This window comes from Teleopsis dalmanni, chromosome 2 (assembly GCF_002237135.1).
Source record: "Teleopsis dalmanni isolate 2A chromosome 2, ASM223713v2, whole genome shotgun sequence".
Lineage (NCBI taxonomy): Eukaryota > Metazoa > Arthropoda > Insecta > Diptera > Diopsidae > Teleopsis > Teleopsis dalmanni.
The window spans coordinates 33,605,050-33,627,604 of NC_051847.1; the positions used below are offsets into that span (position 1 = coordinate 33,605,050).

At 30.5% G+C, this 22,555-nt stretch overlaps 6 protein-coding genes across 10 annotated transcripts in view; 3 read left to right on the forward strand and 3 right to left on the reverse strand.

Moving 5' to 3' along the window:
* The window catches only part of LOC119678698 (putative uncharacterized protein DDB_G0271606), an 8,536-nt gene extending 2,127 nt beyond the window's left edge, over window positions 1-6,409 (reverse strand). The window contains exons 1-2 of the mRNA XM_038090684.1: window positions 5,859-6,409; window positions 36-525 (exon numbers count right to left, since the gene is read on the reverse strand). Coding sequence (XP_037946612.1) covers window positions 36-525; window positions 5,859-6,378 — 1,010 coding nt within the window. The 5' untranslated portion in view covers window positions 6,379-6,409. The remainder of the gene's footprint in view (window positions 1-35; window positions 526-5,858) is intronic.
* Window positions 895-5,706, forward strand: LOC119678697 (protein PF14_0175-like). 2 transcript variants are annotated; one of them, XM_038090683.1, is made up of 3 exons: window positions 895-3,925; window positions 4,068-4,817; window positions 4,883-5,706. In XM_038090683.1, exon 1 carries the CDS (start codon window positions 921-923, stop codon window positions 3,255-3,257), a length of 2,337 nt encoding a protein of 778 aa, XP_037946611.1. In that variant the 5' UTR covers window positions 895-920; the 3' UTR covers window positions 3,258-3,925; window positions 4,068-4,817; window positions 4,883-5,706. The 2 variants fall into 2 exon arrangements, with proteins under 2 accessions (XP_037946611.1, XP_037946610.1); XM_038090682.1 differs by lacking the exons at window positions 4,068-4,817; window positions 4,883-5,706 and adding an exon at window positions 3,979-3,998.
* Window positions 6,410-9,983: 3,574 nt separating the features above from the next.
* LOC119678221 lies at window positions 9,984-11,669 on the forward strand. 4 transcript variants are annotated; one of them, XM_038089934.1, is made up of 3 exons: window positions 9,984-11,182; window positions 11,241-11,329; window positions 11,408-11,668. In XM_038089934.1, exon 1 carries the CDS (start codon window positions 10,034-10,036, stop codon window positions 11,081-11,083), a length of 1,050 nt encoding a protein of 349 aa, XP_037945862.1. In that variant the 5' UTR covers window positions 9,984-10,033; the 3' UTR covers window positions 11,084-11,182; window positions 11,241-11,329; window positions 11,408-11,668. The 4 variants fall into 4 exon arrangements, with proteins under 4 accessions (XP_037945862.1, XP_037945861.1, XP_037945863.1 ...); XM_038089933.1 differs by having other exon boundaries at window positions 11,241-11,669; XM_038089935.1 differs by having other exon boundaries at window positions 11,255-11,669.
* Window positions 11,670-15,296: 3,627 nt separating this feature from the next.
* On the forward strand, window positions 15,297-15,874 carry LOC119678224. Its single transcript, XM_038089938.1, has 2 exons — window positions 15,297-15,498; window positions 15,570-15,874. Exons 1-2 carry the CDS (start codon window positions 15,364-15,366, stop codon window positions 15,780-15,782), a joined length of 348 nt encoding a protein of 115 aa, XP_037945866.1. The 5' UTR covers window positions 15,297-15,363; the 3' UTR covers window positions 15,783-15,874.
* A 21-nt stretch (window positions 15,875-15,895) lies between these two features.
* LOC119678222 (trafficking protein particle complex subunit 5) lies at window positions 15,896-18,314 on the reverse strand. Its single transcript, XM_038089937.1, has 3 exons — window positions 18,055-18,314; window positions 17,673-17,982; window positions 15,896-16,017 (listed from the first exon to the last, which is right to left on the reverse strand). The coding sequence occupies exons 1-3, from the start codon at window positions 18,228-18,230 to the stop codon at window positions 15,919-15,921; spliced, it is 585 nt and encodes a 194-aa protein (XP_037945865.1). The 5' UTR covers window positions 18,231-18,314; the 3' UTR covers window positions 15,896-15,918.
* A 1,963-nt stretch (window positions 18,315-20,277) lies between these two features.
* Window positions 20,278-22,321, reverse strand: LOC119678220 (probable cytochrome P450 12a4, mitochondrial). The gene is made up of 5 exons (XM_038089932.1): window positions 22,096-22,321; window positions 21,657-22,030; window positions 21,468-21,584; window positions 20,963-21,410; window positions 20,278-20,904 (listed from the first exon to the last, which is right to left on the reverse strand). Exons 1-5 carry the CDS (start codon window positions 22,189-22,191, stop codon window positions 20,314-20,316), a joined length of 1,626 nt encoding a protein of 541 aa, XP_037945860.1. The 5' UTR covers window positions 22,192-22,321; the 3' UTR covers window positions 20,278-20,313.
* Window positions 22,322-22,555: the final 234 nt, after the last annotated feature.

Here is a 22,555-nt window from a genome sequence, read left to right on the forward strand (position 1 = left end):
TTTTATATTATGTATAATTATATATGTGTACTTACGTGGTTTTATCTACTGAATTCTCATCAGCGTCAACATCAATGGGCTCTTCTTTGGGTACCATTAACCCAGCTTGTGTATCATTATAGAATTCTTTTGGACTATTCATTAGAGCGGTACTCTTAATAGTTAACATATCGGTTGAAATTTTTCTCTCTGTCCCCGTCTCAGAAAAACTGTTATCATTATTTTGTAATTCTTCTTTTATATGTAGATCACCAGTTTCTTCAGTTTCTACTTCGGGTTCACCTTCAAAATCACTCTCTGCAGCCAAACTACCTTCACTGGCTTTTGATAGCTTTCGTTTTTTAGTTTTTGGATTTTTAGCTGCATTGGCAATAGCTGCAAATGCTTCTTCTGACATATCAATATCTACTTCTACATCTGGTATTATGCCATCATCGATTTCAGTTTTTGACTGGCTTGTAGTTTGGCTCACTTGCACAGCCAGTAAGTCCTCTACTCCATCATCACTATCCGATAAAGTGCCACCTAAAATTAGAAAAAATTAGATTATATATATTAAGAGCACAGATAAAAAGAAATTCAATATATGTGATAATTATAATTGTATCTAGTTAGTGTTAGTGAAATAGGTAGACAATAGCAATTTTTGTCCGACTGTATAGTCATTTTGGTCGATGATCAGATATGTCATTTATCTACGATTGAAAAACAATAAAATATGGAGTTCAAAACTGTGTAGTTTTAATGTAACAAAGTAAGCAAATAATTCAAATAAATAAATCTATAATGAAATATTCCTTAAATATTTTCATAAAAAATTATTCGATTAAATATTGTTACAAATTTTATGAGAGAGAAAAATTTTTGACAATTATATTTTTTCTTAATATTTTAAGATACAAATAATACAAATTCATAGAATGAATATTCTACTCCGTTTATCTAAAAATATCGGTAGGTCCTCAAATTTACTGCGAAATAGTTTAAAAGTTGCTGTGATTAGACCTAACGTAATTCAAAATAGAACTATTTCATGTGGTGAACACGATCAGAAAAACTCTAATTTAATTAAATCGTTATGTTCTAATGCTTTATTGAACAGAAGTTATTCCAAACATTCAAACACCACGAATGAAGTAGAACAGGGTACCAGAGAGAAAAGTGATGGAAAAGATGACAAGGAAGCGCTAAAAGTGGATGAGTATGAAGGTAATAAAGTAACTGAATTGATTGTGCCATCCAATAACACTGATTCTACAAATGAAAAGCAAAATATCGTTACTACCCATATATCTGTTATTGATGCTTCCAATAATAACAAATGTGATTTACAATCCATACCAAATGACGACGGTACATTGAACACAAAGAAGAACGATACATCAATCATACCATCTACAAATGTTTGCGATAATAATAACTTAAATCAGAATATTATAAATACCCATATAACTGATATCGATACTTCCAATAGTGATAAATATGGGTTGCAAAACTTAGCAATTGATGAAGGTACATTGAAGACAAACAAGAATGATGAATCAACTGAACCATTCACAAATGTAGTCGATATTAATCATTTAAATCAGAATATCATTAATGCCCATATACCTGATATGGATTCTTACAAAAATGATAAAATGCAAACCTTAGCAAATGATGAAGGTACATTGAAGACAAACAAGAATGATGAATCAACTGAACTATCCACAAATGCTGTCAATATTAATAACTTAAATCAGAATATCATTAATGCCCATATACCGGATATTGATAGTTCCAACAATGATAAATGCGTTTTGCAAACCTTAGCAAATGATGACGGCACATTAAATACAAATAAGAATTGTGAAATTGTTATCGATATCAATCATATAATTCAGAATACCATTAATAACCATATATCTGATATATATACTTCCAATAATGATAAATATGATTTAAATTTCATACCAAATAATGACAATACATCAAACACAAATGAGCTGGCCATTAACAATTATAGGAAGGATGAAAAATCAATTGAACCATTCATAAATGTTACCCAATACAATATCCAAATAACTGATATGAGTGCGCTTGATGATGACATAGTGAGTTGGAGCAGAGAATTTCTTATACCAATCAATGATCTTCCAACCAAACCATCTGATTACATCAGTACATTTAAAAAATTATTTAAATCATCTAAAGCCTACAATAAAAGCAAGAATTTCCAGAATATTAATACCCATATACCTCATATAGATGTTTCCGAAAACGAAGAATCTAGCTTAAACTTCTTGGTCGAGCTAATTGATAACGATATAATTAGCAAATTGACGTTTTTGGGCAAATGGAGTAATCTTGAAAAATCTAATGTACCGGTTGATACCGCGGTTGCATGGAAGGAAGAAGAAAACTGTTACATGAATATCAATACACGTTCTGAGAATAATAAATATAGAAATTGGTTTATGATCGCAACTGATATCGGTACATTTGCAATATATATTAATCCGCCCATATCCAACTTAAGTACAATTATGGGATTGCTAGTACATACCGATTTGAAGATCAAGTGGTATACAGGAAGACCACGAATCAATCTCAGTACATCTATAGTAAATTCTTTTGAAAATAAGAAACATAATACCTATAACTTTTTATTTGTCACAAGAGATGCTGAGGGTGCATTGGAAATAAATACTGCTCCGGCCATACCCGAACCAAAGGAACAGGATCATCTCGAACATTTTGTAGAAAACAAAAGATGGCATTATTCGTTTTTAAAAATCACTAATGAAGGAATGTGTTACATAAATATTGATCCAATTTATAACAGTTCCAGTATGTTTGATGGATTGTTTGTGCCATCGAATTATCATATCTGTTGGAATAAACATTATCCAATTGTTAATATTATCATACCCTCCGATAATAGAGTATCAAAATATTGGTATGGGATATTAGTAAGCACAAATTCTGAAGGTAGAATACAAATAAATGTGCTTCCGTATTATGAATGTATAGGTGCAATCAGACGAAATGAAGGATATAGAATAATCAATACTCACATACCTCCAGGATTTTACTCTAATGCAACTAAAATAATGGTCCATTCTGTTTACCAACACAATCTACCTAGGAGTGGTACACTTGATAAAATAACTGAACCACCAACTGATGATACCATAGAATTGAACGAAAATGAAAATGTTGTTATCGATATTCTCACACCTGAGGATCTCTGTAATAACAACACAAACAAAACATAAACAACATAAAAAACATAAGTTACAATCCATATTCAGAAGTCTTTGTATGAGTTCATATTTGTCAAAAAAATCCACTAGGAAGAGTTACTAAGAAATATATATTACTTTATATATATCATTTCAAATCTAAGTAAGAAAGTGAAGGCACTTATGAACTAATTTAAAACAAACCTGATTAAGAGCATCAGGTCTTAGCAACCAATAAACAAATGTATACTGAAGGCTTCTGGATTGGATTTGCATATACTATTCAAAAATTGTAATGTCTTGACCTGTGCACAGTTCAAAAAACATGCAGAAATCTTAAGAACAGTTGAGAAGTATAATATTAAGACGATTCAAGTTATTGATTAATTTGTATCAAAATGAATCAAAAGAAGCTAGAAAAAGATGTGAATACATTTCGATATATAGATATTTTGAGCTGTTGTTAATTCAAACACGGATAAAGAAAACGCCACTATCGATTTATTTTGTATTGAAAACAAAACATAATGAAGAAACTAGATGTTCTTTTTAACTCTACGACTAGTTCTTAAGACTGTGAATTCAAGAATAACCGGATATAACAAAAAATAACAAGATATAAAAATGGTACCATAAATACGTGAAGTGCCAATCTTTTAATATTATTAAGATCAAAAGTAAAGGTTTTAAACTGCTAAGAGGTAAGAATAATATTTCTTCTTAAAAATCATTATTCATATCTTGTGCTTATAAGGATTGTACTGAAATCATCAATAAACGCATAATAATATAGATGTTGTATGGTTCACATATTAACTATGAAGAATTGATTACTTATTTGAGAGAAATGCTGATGCCTCTACTATGTGTAAACTACTTGACATACGAAATAACGAAATAATGAGAAATACTACTAAGAATCTCATGGTTATTGAGAACTTTGAAAAATAATTTTTGTCGACAGAAGTCAACTGAATGATGGTCAAGAAACCGCGTTGTTACAGGTTCGTATCAAACATATTTTAAAATTAATTTTTTTTGCTTGTCTTTATAGATAGATGTTGTAGATAGATCCTTCATCAAATAACTTTGATGTGTAAAGTTATTTACACATTGAAGTAAACTTTTAATTATATGTAGATTTCTTCAACTTTAAACTAATGGAATTCCAACAAACAAGAACAACTTATAGTACTGCTAACAGAAAACAATTTGCAGGACTAGCTCAACTATGAGCTAGTTGAGTTCCAACTAACAAGAATTCCTATAGTACATCATAAGTACTGCTTTCAAATGTAAAGACTGCTAACAGAAAACTACTTATAGGACTCATGACTTAAGTATGAATTGACCCAGTTCCAATTAACAAGAAATACATAAAGGATTCATGTAGCCATCCTCAACTATGGCCTAGTGGAGTTCCAACATACAAGTATAAGTTAAAGTACACATGTAACTATGTGACACTATGCCCGAACCAAGTTCAGTTAAGAAGAAAAACATATAGGATTCATGTAACTGCGTTCAAGTATGACCTGATGGAATTTCTATTTAATATCTTGTAGTACTCATGCAGCTGTCTTCAACTATAAGGTAAGGAAAATCGGTTCACCAAAAATAATGTATAGGAAGTTTCATCTAACCTGATTGACTTATAGGACTTTGTTTCTTCAACTGTGTTTCACTGTAAGAACTGCTGACAGAAAATAACTAATAAGACTCATGTAGCTAACTTGAACTAAGAAGTAAGGGAATTCCACTGAGCAGAAAAACACAAGATTTATGAAACTGTCTCTAGTAGCACTTATGTAGCTAACTTGAACTGAGAAGTAAGGGAGTTCCAAGTAAACTGTCTTCAGTTACGAGATAAGCGAATTCCAATTAACCAAAATCGTTTATTGGACTTTAGTTCTTCAACTATAATCAACTGTAAAGACCGCTGCCAAAGAATACCTCTGTTAGGACTGCTGACAGAAAATAGCTAGTAGAACTTATGTAGCTATCTTAAACTAAGAAGTAAGGGAGTTCCAAGTAAACTGTCTTCATCTATGAAATAAGCGAATTCCAATTAAGCAAAATCATTTATTGGACTTTAATTCTTTAACAATATTCAACTGTAAAGACAAAACAGGCAAAATATAGTTTATGGGACTCATGTAGCTGTCATAAACTATAAGCTCAGCAAATTTCAGCTATAAAGTATAAGTTATAGTTCCCATGCAACTGTCTTTAATTATTAGTTAGCGAAGTTCCAACTTAAAAGTATCACTTATGGGACTTATGTGGTCGTCTCGAACTATGAACTAAGTTAGTTTCAAGAGGATAAATAATTAAGATTTGGAGAACAAATGTACTACTATACCTACGATGTTTACAGTTTTTACAAATTTTGACCAATTTTATTTCATAAATACATGCAGTAGATTTGAGTATTACGCAAAAGTATATTTTTAACGCATATTTTATAAATCTTCTTTAAGATCCGGAAGATATTTAATTGTTTAAACGTTATGGATGAAATAGAATATTAAAAAAATATTTAGAATAAATAAATTTAAATGTTTCTGTTTTTTGAAAAGTTTTTAACATTTTAAAAACATATATATATATATATAAATATTTTTTTTTATATACCTTCAGCCAAAATTTTCTTTCGCCGTTCTTCACGTTCTTCCCGCGCTTTCTCTAATTGATATTTAAGTGACGGTGCTGGCACTTCATTTGGTCGTACACTGAATATGGGACGCGTCATAATGGCATCCATTTCAGAGAAATGCTTCCATGTGGGCTCGTTATTTGTGGTTAAACCAGATTCAACATCCTTTTTTAAGCGATTGTAGAAACATTTCAAATTCTTGATGCGTGTTGTTATCTCCTCTGGCGAGCGATAATAACCATACTCTTGCATCTTCGTCGCCAGTTGACAGATAACAACATGTTTCTTATGTGTCGTTATCAGAGTGCGTTGTATCTTAGGATCGCCCCACAATTGTATTAGCAACTTGGTTTCATCGGTGTCAAAATTTGGATTTCGTCCGTAATTGCCATTTTTCTTCACTTGCAGATTAGTGCTGTTGAGCACACGATTATGGGAAACCCACGGCACACCAGCGCGACGCTTCGTTTTGGTACGTGCGCTTGATTTTGTAGTCATTTTTTTATTTTTTTTAATTTTGTTGTTGCAATCTTTTCCCGTTACTGATAAAAAAATACACACACTCGGCTTACGAAAAACTCGATTTATTTTTTCTTTAAGTATAATTAAATTCTTTTTTTTTATTGTGAATTGTTGATAGCTTATTTAATGTATAATAATTATTTAATAATAATAAAAATCTGATTTTATTTTAAAAATCTTCCGCACTTTTAAAACTCACTTCACTCCGTCGAATGTCAACTGTGTACTGAGGACCAGAATTTTATTTCACATGAACTACGGCGCAACTCCGTGGGCGATGCACAAAGCAAGCAACCCCTAAGTCAATGAAACAATTCGTTTGGCAAGACAACACCACCAGCAACCCAAAGTGGTAGGCAAGTTCGCCTGACAAGGTGGTTTATTTTGCCACCAAAACTTATTCACTCTCCCTCGCGTGCCACTCACGAGCTTTGTTGTTATTGCGGCGACTTGCTTGTGTGTGACTGCAGTTTCCGCTTTCGTACGTACAGGTTCCCAGCACGACGATGGCTCGGATACGACTACATTTAAGCGGGTGAACATTGAGCTAAAAAACTCTATGAAACTTAAGTCAAAGCAAATCTGTTTTTTTTTTTTTTTGATTTATATTGCTTTACTCCTTGTGGCACATGATGACATGCGCTCTGGAAACCTATGCCTATTATAGCTGCAACTTATACGTCGCGACGGTGTAAAAATATTGATTAATCTCAAATTTATTAAGTCTTACTAGAAGTGAACTTATTAGTACGTGTCCATATATACATACATTTATAGATAGGTTCATACGCATAAAGTGTCATAGTATATCAGATTTTAATTTATGATTTTAAATCATAAATCATAGGTTTTTCGAACAGTAGTGAACTACAACAACAAAAATTCATTTTATTTAATTTTAATTAATTGAATTTTTGGCTGACCATACAACTATTTCGAGTATTCCCAAATACCCATTATAAGTGTTCTTGGAATTAATTCTTGTATTTAATTATTCGTAAATAATTTTTTGAGACTGCAAGTACCAGGAATCGAACTCGGGTCCTGCCAAATTTGAACCCAAATTTAAATCTTAAAAATTAAAAATTTAATTTAATTAAATTTTAATTACTAAGTCCACAAAAAAGGGATAAGGACGCCACAAATTCTTATTATATACAGAGTAAGTGCGTTTTCTGCTTTTTACCCATCACACTGGGCAAAGAGGGTCCAATAAAATAAAAAATAACTACCTAAATGTGGTAGGTAAGGCCTAATGGTGCAAAACTCTATATGTACGGAACGCTAAAAGCAAAAAATTCTTATTATATAATTACAGCAGATTTCACAGCCACAACTTAAGTATGACTTAAGATAAGTAACGAATGTTGAGACTTAAGTTTGATTACATTTCATAATGACATTAGCGCAAAGGAAATAGCTAATAAGTAAATAATACTAACATTATTTAAAATCATGCTGCAGCTCAGAATTTTATTAAATTTTAATATGTCAAAACATATGAAATTAAAAAATAAAAGAAATAAATTAAAATTACACTATACACTGGCGGTTTTGTGGCTGACTTAAGTAATGCTTAAATCCATAATATTGCTCATTTAAGTCATACTTAAGTTATTATAAAGTTTTAACTATAATGTCTTCCCTTCTTAAGTTATGTTATACTTTATTATTGGTTATTATTAAAAAAGAATAACCACCTAAAAGATCTATTGGGCGCTTTAGTCGAATTAGAGTGTTTCTCCAAGTCCGATTTCTTTAACGAAATGCAGTATAGAGCGTACTTCTCCTAATCTTGGTTTCTTATGATCCATTAAATACCTTCCTAGATATTTCTTCCATTTGTGTATAAGTACCGGGCATTTCCCAAGCACATGGTATACATTTTCTCTCTCTTCTCTACAGTATCTGCAGTTTGAGTTGATGGAATTCCTAACTTCGATAGGTGATTATTCAATCTACAGAGACCGGTCAATACAAACGTAAAAATTTTTAAGTTTATTTTTGGACTGTCTGATAAACCTGCAATAATTAGAAAAGTAACGTTGGGTTTATCGAAGCTTCAATATTTTTAACACAAATAGGTGTATTAATTCCATGTGCTACGTGGATTTTTTCCACATATTGGTTAGCATAAGTTTTATCTCACTTTGTATTAAACAAAATAAAAGACAAATGAAACATTACAGTTTTTGTTTAGAAATTTATTCCACACACAAAGTAAAGCTTCCTGTTTATATACTTCTAGGTGCACTGGAGTTAACTTACTGTTTATGCTGATTCAGCTATAATCGCCGTAGCCAAGCTACACACAGCATTCTTTGTTTACTTGATGAACAATGTTGCGCTTACGATTCCACTTATAGAAATCAACTTAGATACGACAAACACCACCACACTTATCTCAAGAATGCAAATCTCAGCATAATTATCTTGATTTAGGTGAATTCAGTTCTAGTCAAGCCAACAAACAAAACTGCGCGTAGTTTCTGTACCTAACACATGCTTCCTGTATAATTGCATATTCTTTATATACAGTAAAAGTACCATTAATCGGACACTCTCAGAAACAGACTACTTACTTAATGATTAAATGTTGCTAGTGCTTAGTTTTTGGACAGTTCTCTTAATTATGCAGAATTATTGAACCTAGCGATGTTTGCCTTAGAAATCTGTCATTGTATATTTTTCGATCTGTGTTTAAGGTTGAAATGTACCAGAATTAATATATTTTGAATGGGTATGGGTTTTGTATAGTCACCCATAGTTTTGAAAAGTTTTCTTGATCGAACAGAATTGCTATCTGTTCGATCACTATCCCTTATACTTAGTCTGCTATTAAGCCCATTAGGTATTAAACACAATAAACAAAATTTTTTAAAATTTTCATATGTCTATATGCATGAGATCTATGTTAATAAGAAATTCTTGTACCAAGTCACATCCGTATAATACTGTCAACAAGCGATTACCAACATACAAAAAAAAACAGACAAAGACAAAAGATATAACTACACATCTTGTCTGTTACTAAACCGATTAGGTATTAAACATATTGAACTAAATTTATTAGAACTTTTATATGTCTATATTCATGAGATCTAATGAATATATCATTAGAAGTCCTTATGTCAAATCACATCCCTATAATACTATTAATAAGCGATTAAATTACCAACAAACAAAAAACAGACAAAGACAAAAGATATAACACAAATCTTTAATCTATGGAGAATGCAAATTATCATAGCCTAGTAAAAGATCTACAAAACCAATACCTTTGGTTCAATACAAATGCTTATCAGAATGAATAATGGAGAATTCACGAAGATTTTTTGAGGAAGTGATGGTGCAAAAAAAAAACATGGGCGTTCAATCTATACTGCTTGACAAGCTGATCAAGAATATAAATTGATTTTAGTACATAATATTATAAAGTAGGCCATAAAATCATTAAAAAAACTATATACATAATATAATCAGTAAAAGTTTGGAACGTTACATTTTAATTTAAAATTTATTTTGATATGAGTTGTTATAAATTTTATGTTTTCAGAAAAAAAAATTAAAATTCTAAAATATTCAAAAAAATTTTTAAATTATTTATTTCTAACTTTTTATTTGCAAAATTATGGGTAGTTTAATTTGGCTTAATAAAATCGCTTATATGCTTAAAAAAAAGAATCAAAATAATAAGCAGTTAAAAATTTGGAGTCACATAAATAAAATAGAGGAAAAACATAATTTGATTCCAGAGAGGTCTATATACAAATTTGGCGAATGCATAATGCCAATCTGGGTTGATATAAACACACGATTCAATAATGAAAATAATTTACGACGTTATTTTGATGACTATCAAGTAAATTATTCGAAGCAGAAGCCTGAGTCTACTCTAAGTAACTTATGGGATAATGATGTCAGTACTAATTTCGATGCCGAAAATGAAAAACAAAAACACACGGAAGAAATTAAGTATCAATATATTGTCGGCTCTAAATCCAGTAACAACATAGTTAAGGCAATAATAAATTATAAGAGTAGTACAATTGCCAATAATAATGTTCATTTGAAGTCCAACATGTGTACCGGCAACGTTACTGAAGAATATGAAACACTAGGTATATTTCAGTCAAATATTGTGGTCAATAATGATAGCAAAAAAGAGTGTAGTGATTGTGTACATGACAAATCTGAAAAGGAGATAAAAATAGCTCACTTAGAGTCCATTGTCATAGACAATAAATCAATGTCTTCACTACAATCCTGTGTCGGTCCTAACAATCACAAAAAGGACACTGCAACTGATAGGTCGGTTGTTGGTGTTAATTATAAAACTACACTGGAGACTGAAACAGAACATTTCCAGTCCAATGTCGACAGTGACGGTAATGACTTTCATGATAATCAAGAAATTCAGCCCAATGTTGGTACCAAAAATGACACTAAACAGCACTTGGATGCAATGAACTCAGTTCAACCTAATATCGGTCAGTATGACGAAGACAAACAGGATACATCCAATGTTAACTTTCCGTCTAGCCTCGGTGCCGATAATAAAAACAAAGATGACCCACGGAACCCAGCAACTATTAAATACCAGTTGTTACATAGAATTCCTTTAATGCTTCTTCACGTCAGTTTGTTTATTGGACGAAGCGTTGGGAATGTATTCCCCTAATATAGTATAAACAGTTCGTCGCCAATAACTAAATCAAAAAAAAAATGTTTAAAATTTTGACAACCTAAGGGGTCCAACTAAACATCTAATGAGAATGATGTATGTATTGACACAAACTATTTATATATTTATATATAATGTATATAAAATCTTACAGAACCTGTTCTTCAGATATATATTTTTTTTCAAGTTTTTCGGATCTATTAATTTGAACAGCTTTTATGACTGGATTGATGACTTATGAAGGTCCATATACAAAACAAATATATATAATGAATAGAAATTATAATGATTGTAATGATTCTGTTAATTTTAATTTAAAAGATATTGGAGCAAAAATCGACAAAAATTTGTAATGTAGTTCCAAAGTATGAACCACTTTGTACTTTGTGTTTACATATATTATCATCCTACTGTTAATTATTGACAGTCCAAAAGGCGGTCTTAAAGAAGAGTGAAGTATCGAAATAGTTTATAGAAGACTAAAAAATCGAACATTTAAGAAAAATGGAGTGAAAAAGACCCAGAGTTTATTTCCAAATACCAACGCAATTATGGTGTACAAAATTTTAAATATATTTGTGTTTTGATTATAAATTTCGAAAGTATATACAAAATTAAATAAATTTTAAAATCAAATTTTAATATTGTAATTAACTATTAAAATAAAATTATATAAAATTATTACTTTTAAAACTATTAACTGTCGTATATGTGTTTAGTAAGGATCGTAAATGAAATATCACTATAGTGAAACACTTTTGTGACAGCGAGCTTTTCTTCACTCAACATGGAAGACTAACTCAAAAGGAATAAATTATTCTAAATGCGAATATTTTTATTAAGATACGTATATGAAATATCACTACAGTGAAATGTCTTTAAGCGAACACTTTTCACCAGTGAACTTTTGTTCGCTCAACAGCAAAATTTGGCGGAATAAGTTCAATTACTCTAAAGAAGTATCTATAATACTTTTATTTAGAACCCTAAATGAAATATCACTGCAGTGAACAATTTTCGCTGGCAATTTTTGTTCGTTCAACAGAGAAGACTCACTCAAAAGGAATGAGGTTAATGTTTCTATTAAGAACCGTAATTTAAATAATACTACGGTAAAAATTAATATTCTGCTAAGTTTTATTCGTTCCTCATGGAAGATTGCCTAAAGCAGGTTCCAAATAAGGAGAATATTTTTACTAAGGACCATAAATAAAATAATACCACAGTGAACTCTTTTGGTGAACACTTAAAGGCGGCGAATTAAAAAGAATAAATTGTTCCAAATAAGGAAAATAAATAAATTTGGTTTAAAAAACATTTTTCGCCCTATAGGATTATTTATTTAACAAGAATATTCAATTGGTGTGTTTTTAGTGTATTTTGATTTGGAACAAAATATTTTTTTAAACATTTTAATGAATCTATTGACAGACCTTTTCGGTTTCAATATCCTTGGTTACAATCATTATAGGGTAAACACTATACAAACACCATGCAGCACTAAAATGTAATGATAATTAAAGCAGGAATAAATGAAAATTGGAAAATAATGTAGACATATGCATAATAATGTATTAATTGTATTTATAATAATGTAATAATAATGAAAATAATGTATAAGAGAGAGAGTATGTATTTCAGGTTAAAATACAAACGTCTCTGAACGAAATTTAAAGTCATAATATCTGTGTACGGTCAGTTAATTTAGGTTATAATAATTAATGTAAACCAGTATTAATTATTAATAAACCACAAATATTTTTTAAAAATTTTTCCAATAATTTTTAACGCTTAAATGCTTGCAATAATTATTTTCTAAGAAATGCATATATATGTATATATTACGATGTGTGTATCTTCTATATATGCGTCATAATTCACCACAATGCATTCGAATCGATAAGTTCGTGTTGCTTGTATTTTGCTATTCAAGCTGCATTTATTCATTTCTAGTGACTCTCTCTACTTAAGTGACATTTACGGAGGGTGGCTTTTGTGTTGGAAAACAATAAATAACATTTATTTTTTTTTTAATAAACACAACAAAAGCACGTATAAACTGCGCATTTCAGTTTGTTGCACATGCGTACGACATCGTATGCGGCAACATCGTTTTGCCGATTTACTTGTTTGTTGACTGCTTTAAGGTGAGTAACTCACCGTGAGTTGCTTAAATTAAGCATACGAATACGAAACCACCCCATTTCTCATACACTACCTACCACAGCTGTATTAATGCTACTGTGGTGCCTTTAAGCCAGTGGGTGGTGATTTTGTTGCTATGTTATCAATTGTGCGCCAAGTCAAATTTCACTAACAACGCATTTTTGTGCTCATCATACACTTGTGCTCCCTGCACATGCTCCTTAACTGAGTCCCGGGAAAATATTCAATATTCGTACTGTACTCTCTCCCTTGTTTACAATGTAAGTGATTCACGCGTGTTAGCTGAATGCTTAAGGCCACACTTTAACACTATAAAATTTTAATTTTATTTGTTGCTAGATAGTTGGTAATTACATACTAAGCGAAGTGGGAAGCAAGGGGTTGTAAAGGTATAGAGAGATTATTCGCAAATGCATGAATGTTTATTATAACTAGAATTGAAAAGTAGGTAGAATTAAGAAGTGAAAGTGCAAAATAGTTCGAATTATTTAATTACTTTATTATTAATTAATAAAAATTTTGTTTTTGAAACAGACTAAATGATCAATAGCTAAATAATAGAGTTTTTAAAAATATATTGTTAATTAAAGAATTTTTTTTATATAAACCAATATTTTAACGAAATTTTTCAGTCACCCTTTCAGTCAAATTTGTTTTTAAAACGGACTAAATGATTAATAGTTAAATAATAGACTTTTTAAAGAACTTTTTTTATTTAAATCAATATTTTAACGAAATTTTTCAGTCAGCTTGAGGTTACTAAAGAAGATGTACTTCATATTAGTTCCCTGAAGATGAATATAGAATATAGTTGAAATATTGATTTAAATAAAAAAATTGTATAAAAAAATACATTTTTTTAAAAAGAACTAGGGAGCTTCTAATGTCAGAGAGTTTCCCACTGAACATTGCGGAGTACATAACCATCTATCGAACCTAGGTATTACAAGAGACGATAACTGCAGACTTTGTAGCGAAGAAAAATAAACAGCAGAAGACATTCTGTGTCACTGTAATAGTCTCGCTACACTCAGACTTCGGTACTTATCAATTGCCTACCCATTTATAACGGAATTAGGCAACATCTCTCCAAAGAACATAATGACTAAGAACATAATGATAAACTGCTACTCGTCTATGGAACTAAAGTGGGTGTGTCACAATAATCCTCAAAGGTTGCCATGACGTGGTGACAAGTTCCCAACTGGCTTAAAATCTAATCTAATCTAACTACTAACCAATTACCTCATTTTATAAACAGAATTATTGAGTATTGTGCCCTTTAGAGCTAATTTTGATCATTTATCGACGCATATTGGCAATAGTTTGGCTTTAACTTGACAAATGTTTTCCACATATTCCTTTACATAACACCCAAAAAAATAATCAAGACATATAGTATGGCATCTTTCGCAATGGACACCAAAATAAGTTGGAAATCATGTGGCGGTGACATGAGATGTGACAATTTTAGTTGTTAACATATCCATCAAGCAAAGTATAAGCCTTATCACTAAAAAATGTTCGATACAAAAAATTGTCGTCCAAAAGATACTGCTAATTAGCGTTGGATATATTAGATGGATAGATAATCAGCTTCAGTTATTATGTTACGCTAATTAGCGTGTATATTACGCATGGTTAACCTTCTTGATTTGTCTTATGTTAAGTGAATTTTAAAAAGATGGGAATGCAAATAGGTCCAAATGCTGTGACAGCGTGTAATTAAGACACACGGTGACATCAATATACATCTTTTTCAAATTTTCAGTCATTTCACAATTTCTTCAGTGCTAATCTGCTTTGAATCTGGTAAAAATACAAACCATTAATAACATAATTAAAAACTTTTAATTTTAATAATTTACGTAAACAATTTGCACTTAAATAAAAGCATAAAATTATTGTTCATAATTTGATATTAAAGAAATTTTTAAAAAGAAAAGTTGCTGACTAGTACAATCTTTAGTGCTGCCAAGTTTTTATATGATGTAGAATTTTGACGTTTGTCTGCAATACTTATTCAACATCAAATGTCATTAATTTGACATTTTGTTATTGGTGCTGCATTATTTCTATACCATTTAATTTGGCGAACCAAAAACGTAAAAATGTCGGCCCATTTAAGCGATGCGGAAAAAGCAAGATTGACACAAAAACATGAAAATACGTTGAAGCTTCGTAAGGAATATATAAAACAAATGTCAAATCCTTATCGTCATGGCACGAAGGAAGGTGGTATTATAGTAAGTTTTTCTATGGGCTTTATGTTATGTCATCATTGTGTTTATATGCAAAAATTTCTTATTTTGTTTAGTTCGATGCTGGCATCACACGTTTTCAAGCTATGACTGTCTCGCATATAGAACATTTTAAACCAACTCCTAAGTCATTTAAAACTGGCATGTTTCTTGTTGTTTTACCAATTTGCTTATATGCTTGGTTGCTTAAGTCTGATCGTGATGCTAAGGAACATAAATATCGCACGGGCCAAGTAGCTTACAAGGATCGTAATTTTAAATTTATCTAAACTGGTATAGATGTGCAGTACGAACCATGTAAACAATATTAAAATAATTTTAATTGCAAATAATTAAAGTCTCTTGAAATTTGTTTATTAAATACAGTGTGTGAACTTAAATATATGAATTATTTAAATAATATAATCATTTGTCTTCGAGTTGTTTGTCGCGTGCAATTACAAAATCCTCAAATTTGACCATATAAGTTGTGCCTTTGTGCCAGTGAGCGGTGACTTTGCAAGGCTGAAATTAGTTAAATTGAAATAAATATTATTGCAATTATATTAACTTTAAAACATTAATTAATGAAATTAGCTATTAGGTTTCGAAATACACAAATGAGGTTTTTCGGACAGTAGTGAATTGCAACAAAAAAAATGCATTTTATATTATTTTTAATTAATTGAATTCTTGGCTGACCATACAACTGTTTCAAGTATTGCCAAATACCCATCATCAGTGATCTTGGAAATAATCTTGTATTTAATTATTCGTATACAATTTTTTTAAACTGCATGTATCAGGAATCAAACTAGTGTCCTGCCAAATTTGAAGCTCACTACACTACCTGTATTTCGATTTGAATAATGATGCTGTTCATTTATAAGAAATGTTGCACTAATAAAGTAACACAAAAATAAAAGATATTAAAACATGATATATACTGATATATATACAAATTATATTGAAAGTTGGTACGCTGCTAACAAAGAAAAGCAATATACATAAAAATTAAAAAAAAAACATTCTTTCCTCCCTCACATTATTTATTAAAGGCATAGACGATGGACAATATTTGAAGTATTACGTATAAAATTAACGCATGTTTTTATGATACTATAGCAGTTAATGCTGAATATCGTGTCCGATAGAAGAATAAGCTATACCGCGACATTAACATATTCTAATAATTTTAAGCCCATCAACTTTGCAGCTATGTTAGTCGTAGTTAAAGCTCCGTCAAAGAAAATCTTAGAGAAGTTATCTTAGGTGTTAGTTGTGGAATGGATCTCTTTTAAACTGGATTGAACACTGAGAAGCTTGCTTTAGCTTGATGATTTCCTTAAACTAATTATAACTTTTTTATCCTGTTATGCATGTTTGTCATTCTTATATGATGTGTTGGCCTTACGGTTCTATTTAGGTTACAATAACAACAAACTTCAAATAAAAATTGCATACACCATGTTATTAAATATGACGTTCTTCTAGAAAGCCGTGTTATAATTTCTAATAAGACTAATAAAATAAAAAACTAATAAAATGTAATTTAAATTTGTCTAAGCTAATCTGCAAATGATATGCCGAGTCATGTAGACTAACAAATAAATTGGATACTTAACCCACATAAAGATCAAAATCATCTCATATCCTAAGTGAAACACAATTAGGTTCACTTACAAAGAAGAGCTGCGGAACTGATTGATATCAACTCGAATAAGAAAGAACAAAACTCAGTAAAATCCGAAAAATAAAGATTTGACCGCTCTTGGAATAAGAGTTGTTATACAAATCTTTTTATTCTATATATAAATTTTTATCAACGATTATGCACGATATGTAAAATCTGTTTTACCAAGTAATATAATTCAAAGCGACTCAGTGAAAAAATCAAAGAAAGAATAACAATGATTTCAGAAGCGATCGGACCTATGTCGCGGAACAACTCTTCAACTTTGAAACCCAAGTGCCGTTTAACATTTGCAAAATAGATTATACCGGTAGACTTCCCCGACGTACAACAGCAACTGAGAAAGTATAGCTAAAGGCAATTACTTCATCCTTTATAATTAAATTCCGAATGGTTTTCGAATCTCGGACACCTTTTAAGTTTTATCACTACTATTTTGTAAACAAATATTTCTGTCTATTAAAAATATTAAAATAAAAATACTCACAAAACCTGAATGTGTTAAGACTGCTTCAATTATTCCGGCTGTGAAGTTCGCACAATTCAATGAACCTTTATCTTTAGGTACACTAATGAAAGTATTCACTAATGGTTCCTTTTCAATAATGTAATAGGTGCGCTCATCATCATTTGCATGCTCCAGTTTTTCAGCTTCTTTGCCGAATAGATTTTTCCAAACAGTTGTCTTAACAAACAATAGCATTTGTGTTAATTTGGTCTCTCGCTTACAGCTACGTTCTCGTATGAAATATAAATCGATAATGCGTGTGCCAACATCTTGACCGAGCTCATGTAATCTAACAATTTAAATAAATTGTTAAAATGTTTATAGAAAATGTTAACGATAATAAAATATCAATATATCTGACCTAGTTTGCAATTCTGGTACTGTTGAGCATAGTTTTTGGCTGTACTGCACGATTTCACTGAAAAACAAAGCCACTATACCAAGTGAAACTTCTGACTTACCCTTGGGCAGCGATTTGTCAAGAATATTAGTACGTGGCCGCATCGATGATATTTTAAGTGCTTCTAATTTTTCCATTTTGTACACAAAATGTTTAAATAAATATTCAGTTTTTTCTGTAATTTATTATTATTTTTGCTATTCAATAAATACAAACAAAGCAAACATATGACATATAAGTTTACCCTCTACTATTAGGTGCGTGTTATAGAAACTTTTATTTTTGTAAAAGCTGGCAGCATTGTAAGTAAATGATAAAAGTTCTTTGTCTAGGTGTCAAAACCGCTATCATCAATATGGATATTCACACAAAACTCGGTAATGGGTAAAATGATTGAATGGCAATCATCTAAACTCCCCTTTTTATTTTCTTTTTCATAAATTTAAAAAATTTTACTGTCAGAACTACGGAGTTTGTGTTCAGTTTGTATTTATTTGCTTTGTCTTATAATAACAAAAAAAAAATTAGTAAAATTAAAATTTTTGTAATATTTGTTCAATTATTCAATTTTTTATTTCTATTCATATATTTGTATAAATCTTTTTCTTAATATTATAAATTTAAGTTTTAAGCAAAAGTTTATAATAATTAGAAACAGCTAAGATTTCACCCAATATCAAGTAATTTGGAATTTTGTTATTACCATAGGTATATTCCCTCTGTCTTGCAAAGTCAAAATTGCAACAACAAAATTAAGGAGCTGTTTTTGCAGCCTACCACATACATATGAGAACAATAGATGTCAAAACAGTTTTTATTTTCTTTTTTGTTTCGTTGCAAGCATATATGCATGGGTTTATCAAGATTGCAAGCAAGATTGCAAGTTTGTTGTTATCCATTGCAAACTCGCGCAATCTGTGCCTTTTGTTCACGTTGCAATCAGTTTGCAAGACAGAGTAAATATCCCTCATGTTTTCACTGGTGTCATTTAGAAAGTTTTGCTCATTAAAAGTTTTAAAAAATAGCGCGAAAAAGTAGTGACGATTTTTTTGGAATACATGATAGAGAAAATAAATATTACATTTCTGGAAGTATAGCGCAGTAAAGATAAAGTCGAAATATGAGATATAGATTAAATAAAATCCATGCAGCTGGTACTGTAATGCCTCAGAAACATTTGAATTACCTCATCAAAAATAATGACCTTTTGGTCAACTCGCAAATACTAAATATATCGAAATTAATATATTTAATACGTTTTATTTTATGTAATTATTTTTGTAGAAAATTAATATTAAGAATGATTTTATTCTTTTTAGGAGCATATAAAAAATACAATTGTAAAAAAGAGTTTTGATATTTGAGATTCGTGACGTTTGCAATGATTTTGTTCTTCCCTGTGAAATTCTTCATTACTATATTCCAAAGAACTGTAGCTCTGACATTGTTAGCCAATCATTATCGGAGTTCTGTGGTATTATTTCAGACCTTACTATTTTAATATGATCACTGCTGCACTGTGATTGGTGGCGATAAAATAACAATTAATGTGTGATCAATTATGAACAAAACTTATCCATTTCAGATAGAGTAAAATTACGTTATCTTTTGTTAACTAAGTATATATTTGTATGACTTTATTGTTTTCTCTATATATTATCTCTCTTTTTCACACAGTTTCAAATTGTAGACAATATTTCTCTTAAATTTTTGTTTATGAATGACTTGTAAAATTTCCAATAGATCTCCTCATGAGTAAATTATAAACAAAAAAATTGATAAACTTTATCAAGTTTTGTTAACAAAGCAAATTTTGTTAGTAAACAGAATGATTTTTGGAAATAATGACATTCAACTTCTAAATGTTAATACATTTTCATAAATTCAGCTGAAGATATATAAGGTGATTCACTGTCTGACCTATTTGTTATGGTTTGTAAGACATTCTAGAGTAGTTTGCATAATAACACAAAGCATTATTTTTGATATTAAATAAGAGAAAAATTTATTCCTAATTCCGTACATAATTTGTTACTTTAAAAGATGATAAAATTATATATATAGTATCTAAACTGAAGGAGTGGAGGAGTAAATAGAAACAATTGGATATTTTGGACACAACTTTTGATAAATACATATTTTATTTTAAAAAATAAATAAATCACAAAATAAAAAAAAACTTGATATAACAATTTTTACCAATGATTTCAATTCCAAACACTAAACATCTGTAAATTTGAATTTTAATGGTATATTTGGTACATTGATAATTAAGGCCTTGAAAGCTTCATCGACTGGGTGATTAAATTCCACTTTAAAGTTTCTAATAATTCTGGCTATGCCCAACTCCAGTTCCATTTCAACTACCCGCTTTCCAATGCAACTTCTAGAACCGAATCCGAATGGCAGATATATGAATGGATTTGTGACCTTCAATTCATTAGAAGATTGATTTTCAGAGTCCTTGTTTTGCCTTAGCCAACGTTCTGGGATAAATTCTTCAGCTTTCGTATAATACTTTTCATTTTTTCGTAGAGTTGTTGAAACCATAGAAACTTGAGTTCCTTTCGGTACTTGATATCCACTCAGCACTACATCTCTTTGCGGTGTACGAGCATTAAGTTCAACTACAGGATATAATCTTAACGATTCCTTAATGCAAGCACGTAAGTATGGCATATTTTTTAAAGAGGTATCAGTAAAATCTGAGGTCTTATCTGGTAATATTTTCAAGATTTCTTCACGTAGTTTCTCTTGCTTTTCTGGATTTTTTGCTAAGCACAACATAATACCAGTGAAAGCAGACGATGTCTTTAAAAAGCATAGTTTTAGAACATATTTAAAAAAATAGAAAAATAACTATGCTTACGGTATCTACTCCTGCCATTAACATATCCATAGCCATTACTGTTGCAAGTTTCTTATTGATTTTTAATAATTTTTCTATGACACTCTTTTGATTGTCCGGTTTTTCAATGCCTGCTTCGTGCTCCTTTTCCAAACGTTCTATAGCCTCATTTACATAACTTAAGGTAACATTCTGTATATTGTCCAAACATTTTAAATAAGCCTTCATTGTTGGTGTTAGTACAAACTTCCATACTGGGGGCTTGAGTTCCAGATCAAGTGATAACGTGAAAAATTCGGTAAGATTGTTAAATAGTTGTTTGGCTTCTTTGTTGTCACGATTTTCTTTTAGCAAACCTAATTGCTTGTCAAGTGCAACAATTGATACTGATTCCAGTGTCCAACGATTAATCTCTTCTTCAAAGTTATCAGGTACTTCAAGTGTACGAGGATCTCTTATTTCCTTAATTCTTTACCAATCAAATCAAATCAAAAAAATTTTAACAAAATAAAACACAAGTACAAACCTATCAACAAAATCACAGTTGACCTGTGACATTTTTTGCAAATACAATTTGACATTTTTCGGTTGCATTAACACTGGATTTACTGCTGATCGAAAATTACCCCATTTTTCTCCTTGTCTATGATTTTAATAGACAATATAATATAAAACATATACATATTTCAAATATATTACTTTTGATTAAACTTACGTAGATATAAGCCCTTCAATGTTTTCAAAAAAGTCCGCTCTGTGCTTCTCTCTATGATACCTCAGTGCTTTTGAACCAGGACGTAGTGGCCAAATTCCTTCGTTACGAAAAACACGCTCAAAATCTTCAGGATTATGAGTTATTAAAATTGCTTCTCTTCCAAGCATGGCAGGCATTAAAAATACATCGCCGTAGTCTTCTTTTAATTCGGATAAATATTTAATAAAGTTTTTCTTATAGTGTTTGCCACCAGGCATTAATTCCCTTATGCTATTAAAGGTTCCATTAGTGGGTATTTCAGTAAAGGGTTTAGCATGACTCCATTCCAAATCAGTGTCTAAATTTGCTTCACTTGCTTGAACTTGTTGTAGTGTCTACATTTTTTGAACGTATATAAGTGGCTACAATTAGCCGTTAATATAATAGTGTAGGAACTTACCAGCTGTGTAGATTGGATTAGTCTTAAGGTGGATAGACTCAAACATCTGGAGTTTCGCAAATTTAGTACAGTAAAACAATTTTTCGTGAGCAACATATTATATAAATATAAAAATTTACTTATATGGTGTTGAAAATTTTTTTTAAAAGTCACAATGCCAAGACAATAGGCCAGAATTTCTTTTTTTTAGCTAATGTTGTAGTCTTCGCGAAATCGACTCGATAGTGTTCGAAATGCTACTACTTCATGACAAGCGTAATACCTAACTTTTATACCGCTTTCTATGATATTTACCAAAAGTTTATTCACTTTATTTATAACATCTAAAATTGTAAAACCTACGACAATACATACGACTACATGGGTTAAGCTATGAAATTCAAAAGCTCGGAAACTACTGATAATATTGTTTTGAGTGCAACCACTAGAGCTTTAGTAACTGATAAAAAATAAGTGAAAT